Source organism: Sarcophilus harrisii, chromosome 1, assembly GCF_902635505.1.
Source record: "Sarcophilus harrisii chromosome 1, mSarHar1.11, whole genome shotgun sequence".
In the NCBI taxonomy this organism is placed as follows: Eukaryota; Metazoa; Chordata; class Mammalia; order Dasyuromorphia; family Dasyuridae; genus Sarcophilus; species Sarcophilus harrisii.
This window is the reverse complement of record NC_045426.1, coordinates 428,482,472-428,498,491: the sequence shown is the minus strand read 5'-3', so window position 1 is coordinate 428,498,491 and position 16,020 is coordinate 428,482,472. Positions and strand designations below refer to the sequence as shown.

The 16,020-nt window shown below is 32.9% G+C and overlaps 1 protein-coding gene across 2 annotated transcripts in view; it reads right to left on the bottom strand.

Moving 5' to 3' along the window:
* The window catches only part of ZCCHC2 (zinc finger CCHC-type containing 2), a 73,921-nt gene that overhangs the window by 25,818 nt on the left and 32,083 nt on the right, over positions 1–16,020 (bottom strand). Inside the window, exons 5-8 of one of the 2 annotated variants that reach the window (XM_003759658.4) lie at positions 14,394–14,506; positions 13,087–13,181; positions 7,518–7,601; positions 6,765–6,822 (exon numbers count right to left, since the gene is read on the bottom strand). In XM_003759658.4, coding sequence (XP_003759706.3) covers positions 6,765–6,822; positions 7,518–7,601; positions 13,087–13,181; positions 14,394–14,506 — 350 coding nt within the window. The remainder of the gene's footprint in view (positions 1–6,764; positions 6,823–7,517; positions 7,602–13,086; positions 13,182–14,393; positions 14,507–16,020) is intronic. The other variant, XM_031946176.1, reaches the window with a different exon arrangement.

Sequence of the window (16,020 nt, the reverse complement as noted above, 5' to 3'; positions counted from 1 at the left end):
CTTTCATGACATTTTCTTTGCCTAGGAAGTCATTTGTTAATGATTATCAACATTTATTTCTTTACAGCTTATAGTTCAGCAGTAAGCTGAAGGAAAAAATTTGAGGATTCCCTCCCTTTCTTTTTAAAAATAAGTTTTTATTGATGTTTTGGATTTTGCACCACAGGTATCTTTCCCCATCATTTATGACTCCACAAAATGTCCTCCTGTCACTAAAGTTAAGCCAGTCAACCAGTGAATGCACCAAGATCTAATGGTGTGTACACCAATAGTTGCACATACTTTCTAACATCTGGTTTCTGGTCCTTCAACATTCTGAAGAGGAATAATCTGTCCCTGGAATTAATCTTTGTCATTTTCTGGTACTAAAATTCAGCTGCCTTTTATGAACTTATATGCTATTTTTGTGACAATGGATATTTTTCTCTTGGTTTTGCTCTTTTTATTTTTCATCAATTCATATAAGATATCTTATATTTCTCTTAAGTCCCCACATGTTCGATATTTGGTAATATTGCCTCCTGATTTAACATTTTAAACAGTGTCCCTTAGACATGTCAAGTGTAGCACCTCCAAAATGAAATTTTTAATAATCTTCCCCTGCAAACCCATTTCAGTTCTGAACTTCCCTATTACTGTCAAGGACATCACTATTTTAATCATCCAACTTCAGATTTGATTGTCATACTTGACTTTTTGTCCATTTTACATATCTAGTCAGTTACCAAATCTTCTCATTTCTTTCTCTATAAATCTCTAGCAATTTTCTCCCTATCACCTCTACTTTTACTCACAGTGGGACTTTCTGTCTAAAAAGTCTCTTTCCACTCTCCAATCCATCCTCCACACTTTGCCAAAGTGATTTTCCTAAAGTGCACATCTGAATATGTCAACCCATTTCATAAACTCCAATGATTTCTTATTACCTTGAAGGTCAAATATGAACTTGCTTGGCATTTAAAGCTCATCACAATGTGGCACCTTCTAATATTTTCTATACTTTAACACATTTCTCCATATAATTTACAATCTAAAGCTATTTGTTCCTCATACACACTGTTCCATCTTCTGTCTCCAGGTCTCAGTACCACCTATCTGCAATATGACTATAATTTTATTCTCTCCTTGCATATAATGTTTAGAATGCCTGGCTTTAACACAAAATCCAAATCCCTTTTACTGTGGAAACCCTTTTAGGTCTATCCAGTGGTTAATACATTCCCTTCTTAAAGCTATCTTCCATTTATTAGCTACTGATTTTCTATGCCCTAATTTACAAATGTGGTTTTCTTCTACTGGACTGTAAACTGTTAAAAACAGGGATGGATTTTGCTTTTTTATTGCATTCTTAAAGAGCATGGCTAGAAATGCTTGATGATTGAATAATTGTACAATAACATTCCATTATATTTACATATTATAATTTGTTTAGTCATTTCTTAATCAATGGACATTTATTTTGTTTCTAATTTTTTACTGCTACAAAAAATATTACTCTATTTGGTGTATATATGGGATTTGTTTGTCTTTGACAACTTCTTTAGGTATATGTCCCATAAGATGGGTGAATGCAAAAGTGAAAACAACTTAATAATTTTTCTCACATAATTTTATGTTTTTATGGAGTTTCATTTTGTAAAACACAAATATGTAATTGCCTCTTAAACCATATTAAAGTATTTGTTAAGTATTTAGGATTTACTACACATCTACCATTGTGCTCTGCTACATGTAGAAAGAGCTGCTACGGCAGCAAGTAAGGAAAGTGAAAAATACATAGTTTCTTATAAATAATTCTCTATTTTTATTTGGGATGTCCTTGGCCATCCTGGGAAAAGAGCAGGAATGAGGGGGACAGAATAAATAAGCACACTAGAACAGATTAGGAAGCCAAACCATTTGCTATATAAGTTATCTAAGTCCATCAAAGGAATGGCTAGTGAGAATTTAGAATGTCAAATGGCAGTCACTGTGAACCAGCATGGGTTCACTAAGAACAAATCATGCCAAACTAACCTTATTTCCTTTTTTGACAGGGTTACTAGACTGGTAGACCAGAGGAATACTGTAGATATAGTAAATCTGGATTTCAGCAAGGCCCTTGGCAAATTCTCTCATTATATCCTTGTAAAAAAAAAAATGGGGAGATATTGATTGGATAATATAATATAGTCAACTGGACTAAGAGCTGGTTTAATAACCAGATCTCAAGATTACTAGACCAGTAGCAACCTAAAAGAATGTCACATGACCAACTCTGGTCTGGTCTTATGTTAAAATTATCAATAACTTAGATGAAAGCACATTTAATAAATCTGTAAATGATACAAAGATAAGAAAGAAACCTAATGTTTTAGATGACAAAATCAAAATCTGAAAGATGGGTCAAATCTAATAAGAATTTTAGAATGCTAAAATTCTATGTTTCCTTCTTAAAAATAAACACAGAAGAGCAAATTTAGACAATTTGTTAGAAAAAAAAGTACAGATTTTAGAATGCAGCAAGCTTTAAATCAACAATGTGACAAAATACCCCTCAAAAACAAACACAGATATTGGGTATATTAATAAAAGATTTCCCTCCTGGAACACTGAATGTTATAATGGGGGGGGGAGGGGAGGGGGGGTTGTGTAGCTCAATGAAACTATGACCTAATTTGTGCAAGGTCACCTAAAACAAAGCGGTCATAGTACAGAGTTCTGACAAAAGGTAATCCACTGGAGAAGCAAATGACACATCCCTCCAATATCTTTGCCAAGAAAAACCCTATGGACAGTATGAAAATGATAAATTAAAAGAAAAATTCGACACCACAAGATGAGCCCCTTAGGTCAGAAAGTTTTCAGCACATTCCTGGGGAAGAAAATTAGACAACTAAAAGTAGCTCCTGAAAGAATGAAGCAGCTGGGCCAAAGTCACAAAGAAGCTCTGCTTGGTGATGAAAGAAAAGTTAAATACTGTAGAGATCAATATTATCTAGGAACCTGGAATGTAAGATCTATGAACCAAGGTAAGGTAGATATGATTAAAAAATTAAACATTGACATTTTGGGTATCAGAGAACTTATATCAAGAGAAATAGGTAAATTTAATTCAGGTGATTATTACAATATACTGCTGTGGGTAAGAATTCCTTAGAAGAGATAGAATAGCCCTCTCATAGCTAATAAGAGAGTGAGAAAAGCAGTATAAACTCAAAAATGACAATGATATCTGTTCAGATATAAAGAAAATTCATTCAATATCCTAACTTGGACAGATTCTGAGAGACAATGTAGGATAGAAGGGGCCTGGTATACTATCGTCCATGGGTCATGAAGGAATTTGTGGTTGGCCCTGTTCTGTTAAAAGTTTTGGCAATAATTTGGATAAAGTCCTGGATGAACAAAACCAGAAGGAATGGCCAACATGTAGATAAGAGTTAAGATCCATAAGTATAGTATCCTGATATGCTAAGAGTAAAGGTGCCAAACATATGTCCCATGGGGCCATAAGACTTCTGAGTACTGCCTGGATCAGATTAAAATATGATTAGGAGATTTTTATAAAATGAAAATGCAAGAAAGCTAAGATACTACTACATTTTAAAACTCAGTCAACCAAGGGGACTCATGACAATCGTTAAGAAAAGATTAGTGGTCCCTGTTTATATTTGAATTTTGATACCATTATGCTACAGTATTTTAGGTTTTTTAAACAGGGTAAATGTAGTCTCAGACAATTCCTGACTCTTCCCCTTCCCCAATTCAACTTCACGAATATAAAAGTATAAAAGAAGGGAGAAACAGTTAAATTGAATATCTAAATTTAAAAACAACAACTGGGGTTTTTGAAGGACTGCAGGTTGAATGAATCTGCTCTGTAACGTTAAGTCAAAAAAGCTAATGTACTCTTGGGATGAACGAAAAGGGAAAGACTGGGAAACTGCAGGTGACAGTTACACTCCTTTGCCCTTATCAAGTCCAATCTGAAGTTCAGTGTTCAGTTCTAGAACCACAATTTACAAAGCACACTTTATAAAATCTAAAAGGATAACCAGAACTTTGAGTCCATGTCACATGACAATCCCTGAAAGAACTGAGACTGGTTAGCATGGGGACCATGACAGCAGCCTTCAATTACCTATAGACTACTATTATGTGGAAGTAGTATTAAAAACTTATGTTTGGCCTCAGAAAGCCACAGGAACAATAGAAGTGGCTAAGGAGACAACTGAGGCTTGATGTTGGGGGAAAAAGAAGAGAAGGGAAGAGAGCAACTTTGTGACAACTACAGCTGTCACAAGTGAACTGGGCTGACTATATGAGCATTTATCTGAATAGCTGCAATCCTCTGAAAGGTCTGAACCAGACGCTACTGAGGTCCCTTCCAAATCTCAAATTCTGAGTTTTTTTTTTAAACATAGGATGACTTACTGAAGAATGGTGGGAGCAAGGAGATATTCAGAAATGAAGATGATTTTTTTTTTAAAGGCACCAAAATTTCTATTAAAATTTTAAAAAAAGAATCATCTTTAGAATAAGGGAAATCATAGTAATGTTGGATTATGAACTGCTTAGAACTTTTTCTCAAGGTTAACCACTAGAAATATTTTTGGAAACAAAATGTTTCTAGGAGGCAGCTGGGAGAGTGAAGGAATTCTATAAACCTGACCACGAGGATCAGTTACATCATCATTTAAAATCTGGAACGAATAGACAAAAGTAACAGAACAGTGGTCTTGAATAAGTTTTAGGGAATAGCATGAAAAGGAATGATGGTTTTACTTCACTCCAAAGAGTAGAACTAGGAACAATGTGCTAGATTCTTGCTTGCTAAGAAAAAACTTAACAATTCCAGCTATTGTGAGATGGTTTGCCTCCAGAGTGAGACTGAATAATAACTTGTTAGAGACAGGCTCCACTAAGAGTTGGACTAGAGTTCTGAGGTGTCTTTCAACTCTTTTTTTATGGAAAGTTTGAAAATTTATAGGAATTTTGTTAAAACAAAAATGTTAATTTAAAAAAGTGTGTGTGTGTGTGTGTGTGTGTGTGTGTGTGTGTGTGTGTATACACACATACTCCATCAGTATACAAAAATCAGTGAAAGTTTGCAATTATTTTAAAAAGCCATCTATTCTAACTTAATAACTACAAAGGTCAATATCAATATAAGATTAGCTTTTTCAGGATTATACTAATATTTTACTTACACAGAATTCATGCTTCAGCAGTGCAATGAAGCACGTAATACATTTAAAAAAAAACTTTATAAAAAATGGCTGACCAAAAAAGGGTGAAGAGTAATCTTGTGTTAATCTTGAAAATTCATTCATGTGGAAAGCTCATTTTTAAAGAAAATCAGGTAAATAATATTACTTGCTTTTCATAAATTACACTTGCTCGAGGGGTAAATGGATATTTTAAAGATTTTTTTTAGTGGAAATTACACTTAAATTATTATAATACAATTTGATTTCTTTTTGTACACATGAGAAAAAAGTGGAAGTATGGACAAGTGTTTAATAGATATTAAGAACACTATATTATCATTTGTCTCCAAAAAAAATTTGGGCTGAAAAAGGGGAATAAGAGAGAGATAAAGTAGAATAGGATTATGAAGTCAATTACTGGTTATTCATAAATGAAACATAAGTATGTACTGCATTTCCTATCTCCCAAAGAGGCTCAGTTTCACAAAAGCCTCTGTTGTAACAAAGACCAACACTGATGACAATATATGACACATATAAGTAGTGATACTGGCTGGGGGGAGGTAGAGGGATGGGAAGTGAAGAAAAACAATAGATATAAAGATAATTTCACTTACACTCCTCACTTTAATAGCTATATCTAAAAATCATAAGTATAAAGAGAATTTAATGAAGTCAAATAGTCCCATACTTGATAGCTTATACCTATGATTTTTTCTCCTTTTAAAGTATAACAAGACTAAAATAATCTAAAGTACTATATAAATGAACAAATGCTGAGTTTTTCAGAACATCTAATCCTAATGTTCTCTCAGGGCTAATGACTTCATTGGAAGAACTCTCTAAATAAGCTCCTTGCTACTTGTATAGATCTGCAATTGTTCTGCAATTTAATATTTTTAAAGTTAACTGGGACACGAAGAGGGTAAGTGATGTCTCTAGCTAGTCTCTGCAATAAGCAAGCCTCAAATCTAGGCCTCCTGAGTCCAGAGCCAGGTCTTAATGAATAAAATACTGAATTTGGAGCCAGGAGACACCTAAGATCTTTGGTCATTAACTAGCTGTACGATCTTAGATAGTCAATTACCTGCTATGATTGTTTCTTCATTTTGGAAAAGAGGTGTTCTGGATCTTAGCCTGTTCTAAAGATTGCATGACTCTATATAAATAACTGCCTAATCTTCAGGCTTTTGAATTGTCAAACAAGAAAGTAATTGAAAACTAGATTTTTCAACTACCACAAAATTAAGAAGATAGTCATGCAAATTGGGATGTATTTAAATTTAGAAACGATTTTGCCACAAATTTAACTATTAGGGGAAAAAAATTCAGAGCATCATGTTGCCATTAGTCAGAAAATGAGATGGAAACCATGTCATAGTTCTAAGAAAGGAACTACCTAAATAAAACTTTTTAGAATTCTAAAAATATTAATGGAAAAGAAACATTTTTGCTCCAAACAAAATAATGCTATTAATAATGATTAAACCAACACATTTAAAACCACTAGAATATTGATTAGAAGTACATGAAAAAACCATATGCCATATTTTTAAAAACTTAAGTACTTACTTCATTACAGGACCTTTTCCAGTATGTTTCTTGTGGATTGTTGTGTGTTGTAAAACATCTACAGGAAAAAACCAAAAAAGGTCATCAGTAGCCTAATACAGTAAATACTCCATCAATGATTGATGATTGGAAGAAGAAACAAAGCTTATACCAGTTGCATAGTCAAGAGGGCAAGAGCAACTCCATAATGGTCTATTTATTATATTCCTAAACACTGGACATTTCTAAATTAAAAATTTCTGGGAAAAGGTAGCATTCATATACTCTGAACCCAAGTTAAAAATAACAAAAGGAAGATTTGCTGTGAAGAGATCAATGAAGATTTCTAGGAGCAAAATGGTATAATGGGAAAAGGACCAAAAAAGAAAAGATTTGTGTTCAAATCTTGCCTTTGACCTTAGCCAGGTGACAATCGAACAAATTCAGCTTCAGTTTCTTCCTCTGTAAAATAAGAATACTACTACACACACAGCTCCTAACTATACTTGTTTTAAGGCTCAAAGAGGACAACATGAACAGCAGAATGCAACCCTAAAACCCTATATCAATGTTGCTATTATGGTTTTTTTTGCTTTTCTTCATATCCTCCTCTTCTAACCGAAATTCAATGCTCAAACTAATTAATTTCTTTTAGCAATCAATCTTTTGAATCAGAGACATTAAATTTATGTTGGTCACTTAAAAAAAAAGATAAGACTTGTGGACCAGACTCAATTTCTGCCCATAAAAAAGACTTCTTTTTTCTCCACCTACCTTCCTCCTGACTTGAAGCTTCAGAACTATCCTCCTTTAAGTGTTCTGGTATTTTAGATGCTTTTAAAGAAGACTGCAAATTACCTACAGGAAATAACCAATTCCATGAAATGTTTTAAGAAATAGAAATTTAAAGAAATTAGGTTTCTTTAGACATAGAAAACTAGAAATTATTCATAGGGGACAGATACATCGAAGTAGAATAAATAAAAAGATAAAATAAATCTCTACTAGAAATAACAATCACTTGAAAATGGATGTGGTTATCTTGGAGCTTAATATTATATACATATTGATTCTCCCCCCACCTAAAACAAAACACAATAATTTCAGAAGCTAAATTAATTTGATGGTAATTTAAGGAGGGGGCATGATAATTAAAATTCAGGATAAGGAGTCAGGAGATAGGTCTAAACTTTGTCTGACACACTCACTTGCTGTACAACTACTAACAAGTCACTTGAACTCTCTGAGCCTTAGGGCCTTCATGCACTGTCTCAGTTATATCACTGGGTACTGAATGAGTAAAAAGATAAAAGAGAAAGAACCTATATATACAAAAATATTTATTGCAACACTTTTTGTTTTAGCAAATAACCAGAAACAAAATGAATGCCCACCAAGGGGGAAATAGCTGGACAAAATAAAGCAGATGAATAGTGTAGAATATTATTATGCTATAAAAAAATGACAAGAAAGTCATGAAGTACAGTAGACAAGAGGTCTGGTGTCCACTTCAGACAGACGTGGTCAGGTGTCAACTGACACAGACTAAGCATGTATCCAGGGGAAAAACATTTAATTAACTTCTCAATACTCCAGGAAACTCTAGGAAAGACTCTTTTAAGGCAGAAGAGATGTTGACTTGTATTAGCAGAGGAAATTTTCCCACCAAGGGATTCTCTATACTGAAGTGACAGATGGGAGCACTGTCTCTAAGAAATACTAATAAAAATTCAGAGAAATCTGGAAATATTTAAAGTAACTGATACATAGTAACAAGAGTAAAACAAGGAGGACAATGAATACAATGAGAGTAGCATGTTTTCTACCCCTTTATAGAAAATTGATGAAATAGAGAAGCATAGAATGAGAATTACATTTTCAGAAGCAAATTTTCAGTTACCGATATGCTGATTTGTTTTGCTACATCGTGCAAATTTGTTAGAAGAGAGGGTTTGTGGGCATTTTTTTTTTTGGGGGGGGGGGAGGTTAGAAGGTATTGGTAATAAAATTTAGAAAATATCAATAACAAAATAGTGTAAAAATGCAATAAATGCTCAAAAATAAATATATACAGAAAAGTAGTGCCCATCAACTGGAGAATAGCTAAATAATTATGGTGCGTGAACATAAAGGAATGTTACTATGTGTGATGGGCATGAAGTCAGGAAGACCTATATTCAAATCCCATCAATGACCCAAGAGCAAGCCAATTTAGTGTGTGTGTGTGTGTGTGTGTGTGTGTGTATAAAGAGAAACATACAAAGATCGACCAGAATTGATGCAGAATGAAGTAGAGCTGAAAAAACAATAATATACGATGACTATGATAATGTAAATAAGAATTGTGCATAGATGTACCCACACATAAAATCAAAACTGAACGCTGCAAAATTATAAGGACTAAGCACTATTTGAAAGCAGACATGAAAAGACATGTCTACAAGTACTGCTTAATACACATATTTTTTAGGCTTTTAACAAAAAGGAAGCAGTTACATGGATTTCCTTGGGGAATAGTAGATCAAGGAGAGTACATACAGAGAAGGGAAATGAGAAAGGAAAGGCAATGATCATTTATAAGCCACCTAGTACATACCACAGGTAGTGTACTAGGTGCTTTAAAATATTTCATTGCAGCCTCACAACAAACCCTGAGATAGCAGGAACTATTATTATCTCCATTTAAAATTGAGGAAAATGAGACACACGGGTTAAGTGACTTATCCAGGTCACACATAGGAAGATATATATGGGAGGGAAGTAAACAAGATTTATTAAGCACTTAGTAACTTTTAAAAAATGTCCATTTCTTTTATTATGAGTGATTTTCTATATTCAACAAACATTTATTCAAATGCCTGTAAACTCCAGTGCTTTGCTAACAACTAGGGGGGTGGAATCTTAAGCTGCTTTCAAATTTTTTTTCCTAGGGAGATGTGAAAATATCAATTACCATAACATAAAATAAATAAGGATATAAGTGGAAAGGAAGAGACAGTCAGAGGCTGGCAAGGGAGAAAGAGGAGGAGAACACCATTTCTAACAAAGGGGAAAAAATAGAGACAAAATAGTAGTCTGCCAGGCTTTAAGAAGCATGAGCTTAGGATTTAAATAGAGTAAAAAGGAGGTAATCCTAGAAGGAAAAGTCTCCTATAGAAGGTTAAATTTAAAGTGAATCTTGAAGAAGCTAGAAAAACTCAGAGGCAGGTAGCCTCTAGCCAGACGAGATGGCCAGTACAAAGGCAGAGAATTGGGAGATGGAGCATTCTGTCAGGAATAACAATTAGGCTAGTATGTCTGGATTAGGCAGTGTGTGGTAAGGAGTGTTTGCTGAATACTGTGAAAAGGACAACTGTGAAGCAGAAGTAGAACGCAATCTTTTCTATCAGTTTGCCTGTGGAAGGAGGAAGAAAATAAAAGAACTTGAAGGAAACTTGCTTTAAAATCAGAGAAGACCTTTGCTTATATAGAAAGGATAAGCAACAGAGAAGAAACAAATTCATAATGAAAAATCCAAAGATCAGAGGGTGCAACTGTTGAAAATGGCTAGTCAATGACAGGCTCTCTGAAGGTGATCAAGTCAAAGAGTACAAGCAAAAGAAATGATCTTGGCCAGAAGGAACCCATCTTCCTCAGAAACTGAAACAGAGGATGGTAGGAAAGGAAGAGGGAGCTCACCATAGATGCCCTCAACTGAAGTGAGAGACAAGCAAAGCAGTACCAGAGAGGGGCTGGGATTCGAATATTTCTTTCTTGGATACAGAGAAAAAGAAAAGATAAAAGGAGCTGGTATTACAGTGGGAGTTCTAGTGTTAGTTGTAGTCTCATACACATGATTATTCACCAGTTACAAAGGGCTAATATTAATGGTCAAAATACATTAAGGCTACAAACAAATAGGATATGATTGATAAACTGACATTCATTTGGGAAACAATGAAATCAAGAATCCCAAATTTCATGTTAAAATGGATAAGGTGTTAATGATCCAAGTTCAAAAAAAAAGTTGGACCATTCATACATAAATATAACATTTCTTTACATACTGTTTTTGTTCTTCTCAAATCTTTTTCTGCCGCTTCATGATAATATGGAGGGATCTTGAATCCTGAAGGTGAGATGAGTATTGTGCAAGTTCTAGCAGAAGCTACAGAAGCTTCAATAAGGAGCTCAGGAGGGACTGTAAGATTCTCGAATAGACTCATTTAAAGACCTACTCATATGTAAAAAGACTCATCACTAAAGGGATGGTAACTAGGAATTTTTTTTTTCAATCACAATAAATCACAAAGCCTTTCTATTAAAGTAAAAAGAATATGAGAGTCTACATTAGTAGAGGGAAGAATGGGTGGATGAAATCACAATTCATATAAGCAATACAATGGATGGAAGAGATGGAGAAGAAGGAATCAGAGGCTTTTTGGAGGAGGTAACATTTGAATTTTACTTTAAAAGAAAGATACAAATTAAATAGGCACTTTAAACTGAATAGATCCAAATGCAAGTTTATATTTTCTTCCAAACATGAACTTCTTTAAGTACTATGGATTCTGTCTCTACAACAACTCTTGACTGAATTTCCTCTTTATTCTAAATATTACCATACAGTTTAGACCTACATGTTTCTTCCTCTCACTACAATACCTTAATAACAGGGGTTATATAACCAACCATATTTCAATGCTGCTTGGCTCAAAAACCTTTAGTAGCTCCTTACTGCTTTTAAATTAAGTTGAAAGTACCCTAGCTAGGATTCTAGAACCCCCACAATTTAGTCCTATACTATCTTGCCTTAGCCAAATATGATAGCAATTTTTCCCTGAACACCTTCCACTGATGTCACTGTACTGTGATTACGTTATTTCTCAAGTCTGAAATGCCCTTCAGTTCTAGTGTTTTTGCATTCTCCAAATGTTACCTCCTTCTCTGACCACTTGGGGGAAGGGGACAACTCTTATAACTTTCTATACTTATTATTGTGCATTGTAGTTCTCTAATTTGGTCTCAGATGCCCTTTTCAGATTGTGTCCCTATTACCTAATTAAAGGCTCAGTAAACAGGTGAAATTTAGTAAATGGCTACTATATTATTTTGGTTGAGGAGACATGGTGGAGGGAGTTTCAAGTACAGGGAACAAGGAGTAAAGCAAAGCAATGGTAGCAAGTCTGCAACTTAAAGGCTGTGTAACAGGGCAAGTTACTTAATTTCTGAGCCACTACCATATTCTGTAAAATGAGAGTAGACTGTCCCTTTAAACTCTAAATCCTAAAAATATATATGTCACTATAAGTAGTTCACTTTGGAAAAGTGCCTTACAACTACTTGATATGCAATTCAATTAAATTACTAAATCTAACATTAAAAGGGTGTTTATAAATATACAAATTATTTAAAACTGAAGATGGGCTAGAATATTTGTAAGTTCTACATATTAGGTACAGTATCAATTTTCACATACACAAAAAATCAGTTTCCAATTAATTTTATAACTAGTACTTGATGCCAAATTTTGGGACAATGTGTATCTTCTCTTCATAACTTCTAGATTTTGGTTGATAAAAGCAAGAACTAAGGGTTGCGTAAGAATATTTAAAGGTGAGTGAATGACTATATTTAAAGTAATACATTTAACAAAGATAAAAAAATCATGCCCCCTTTTATGGGAGCAATGTTTAAAACCAACAGCAGTCATCTTTGTTTTTGTCCCTACTTTGTGATAAAATGGCTGTTAAAACATATCCATTACACAGAATGAAGAGTATAGAAGAAGCAAATTACATCAACAGATGCAATATCATCAAAGACAACCTATATATGAGAAAACATAACAAATCAAGTGAAAATAGATTTTGCTCTTCTTTGAAGTCATAAAATTAACCAGTAATGCATCACCATACTCTTTAATATTAATATAAACAGAAGAGAAGAAAATTCAATGGGATAACAGATTATAATTACTATTACAATGAAAAAGTCTTACCCATGAAAAAAATGTTGCTCAAATGTAAAAAAAAAAAAAATTTTTTTCATTTTAAGTTAACACTTTAGGAGGCAGGACTATACACAAAGGTTTGAGGAATAATTGCATAATGCTTTATATTAGCAACTAAAACTAAATGCTAGTATAAAGTATTAGCAGAAATGGAAACAAGACTTTACTACTAATTATAATTTGTTTTTAATCACAAATATATATATATACAAATAAAATAATGGCATTGTTTCTGACACTCAATTACACTGTAATGTGTAACTTTATAAATGTGACGAGAATGTGAAATAAAACAAAATGACAAGATAAAAACTTTAAAAAGGAAACATAATCAACAGCAAAAATTCTTACTGAGACTGTGCAAAGATTCTGATGATATAGACTGAAAGAAGTTTTGTACTTTCTGACTCTGTAGAAAAGCTTGCGATGAAGCTGAAAATAGCTGCCTGCATATAAAGAGAACAGAATGAAATTACTTTGTGTACAATAGATTACATGATCACCTCTTTAGAATAAAATCATAAATTTGTATTTATTATGCAAACACTAAAGCAATCTTAGAACCAGATACCTGCTCTTAGTGAGGTCAGCTCTAAGTTGGAACAGTTTTTATGATACACAAAAAGGATTTTAATTTTTTTGTAAAATTTGGCAATAAATTTTAGTTTGATATTTTTACATATCAGAAATGAAGCTAAAGATGAAAAATGATAATTTACAAAAATGACTGAAAAACATCTTAATGTAACAATGGATCACATGTATGAATTATCAGTTCATTCTTACACTGGATTGTGCAAACATTTATATAAAGAATATAAATTAATAATTTCATCACTGTGCAATCCTAAAGCTTCAGCCACTAAAACTAAAGTGGTGTGTGTAATGAGCAAACAACAGAGAATAATTGAAAAATAAAGCTGATGCAGAAAAGTAAAGAATTTGAAACTTTATCTGAGCAGTGAGGAGTACATTATTTTACCATGTTCTCTGCCTTTGCAATTATTTTTCCTGTGTTATTGGCCATTAGAGGCTTCAAGTTTTTAAAATTGCATGAAATTTGTCTTGCTGCAATATGAATAAAAAAGGCATATAATAAAAAGTGGAATTTCCTGACCAAAAGTTTTTTTTTTTTAATTACCAAAAATCATGAAATAAAGGTAATGAAATTTCATAATGACATGGAAAAACAACTGAATTAATAATTTAGCATTTATTGCAGGAAAGGTGTAATATTCCATTTACGAAATATGGGCATAAATATTTAAACATGGCAATGTGTAACAAAAATTTTACATATCCAAATATCCTGAATATAATTTTTTAATCAGTCATAGTCAAGGATCTGAAATATGGAAACTTCCCCTCAGAATAAGTATTTCATATAGGAAAATATAAAATATTTTATTAAAAAACCCCTTATATATTTAGATTGGTAGCTTGTTCAGAATCAGCATGTTAAATATAATGAAAAAAGTTGACTTTCTTTTAACTCAGGGAGGAATATATTTAAAAAAATTCAAATCACAAATAGCCTATTTTAAGAAGCTTCAAAGAAACAGTTTGTTTTAGAAACCAGTCACAGTGTTTTATCATGATAATTTTACCTTGAATAACAATTCTTCTAACAGTGCTAGTTCAGGTAGCTTATTACTTACCTTAGGATTGGCTCTAGGTCAGGATGTCGCCGTTCTTCTCTCTTCTGAGACCCCTGATTTAATGCTCGTAAAATTGTCTTGTCAAAAGTTTCTGAAGACAGTTCCTTTGGAAGCTAGTTGAATAAATAATAAATTTTTCACATGTAAAAAAAAAATATAAGGCTTTTTGTAAAACACTAAATATCAAGAAAAACCATTCCTGTCCTTGATTCATCCAAATGCAATTTCTAATTATTCTTAACTGACATAGTAAACAATAAACAACTGACATAATCTGTGTGTGTGTATATATGTATATATTTTACTATTTTGAGGTAATATGTAACCAGATTTTTGCGTTTTATGGGCATATATGAATGTCCAAAAAAAACATCTCCTTAAATATCCAGTTGATAATATAAAAGCTCAACATAATAAGAATATCTTAGGACTCCAAGTGCAAAAGTGATTCAAAAGACTCTTTCTTTTTTTAAAAAATAACTTTAACATTTTTTCCTTAAATTGAATTCTTAATTCTCTTTCTTCCCTCCATCCATTGAGAAGATAAACAATGTGAAATCAATTATACATGTGAAATCATGCAAAACATTATTTCCACATTAGTCATACTGCTCCCCCCCAAAAAAAAAATGGCAAGAAAAGTAAAGTGGAAAAAAAAAACCCAACTATGCTTCAATCTGCACTCAGACTTCACTTGTTCTCTCTCTGGAGGTAGAGACTAATTTTCATCCTAAATCTTTCAGAAGTGTCTTAGATTATTGTATTGATCAGAATAGCTAAAGTGACTGAGTTGTTCATAATTACTATTCTTGTGACAGTGTATGATGATGTCTCAGTTATGCTCACTTCACTTTGTTATCACTTCATGTAAGTGAAAGTCAATATATTAATGATCATTATAGTAGTAATACAGTGAAATTCAGGATATAGTATGGGGAAAGTTTCTATTATTTATATTTCCACAAAATGCCAAGTTATATAATGATCTTTAGAGCTCAGACAGTATCCTGACCAATTATGGCTGCCTTTAATGGTATCATTTCTTGATTTCTATTCATCTTCTTCATTCCCTTGGGTATGTCCTTTATGTTTGTTTAATTTTCCTTTTCTTTTCTTTTCTTTTTTTTTTTTTTGAGAATGAAGCCATATTTCTGGTTACATGTTTTAGTAATTTGGGTATTTCTTATTATGGCAAGTAATACTAAATTTATTTCAAATTCTCAAAATGATTGACATATAAGTATGCATAGTTGGTTCTGAGAATTCTTTCTATTGAGACAGTGAGACAGGTAGTATAATAGATAGAATGCTGGGCCTGAAGGCAGGAAAATCCCAAGATCAAATCCAGTCTCAGACACTGATGCAAGACAAATCATTTAACCTGTATTTGTCTCAATTTCCTTATATGTATAATGAGGATAATAATAGTACTCAAATCCCATAACTACTGTGAGGAGCAAAAAAATTAGTAATTGTTAAAATAATTGGCACAGTGCCTGGCACATAAATATTAGTTATAATGATATCTTTTTTAAAAAGCAATTTGATTCCCCTCCCTTTTTCCTCACGTAGCTAAAGGTTTGTCAATTTTATTATTATTTTCGAAGATCTAGGCTTTTGTTTTTGT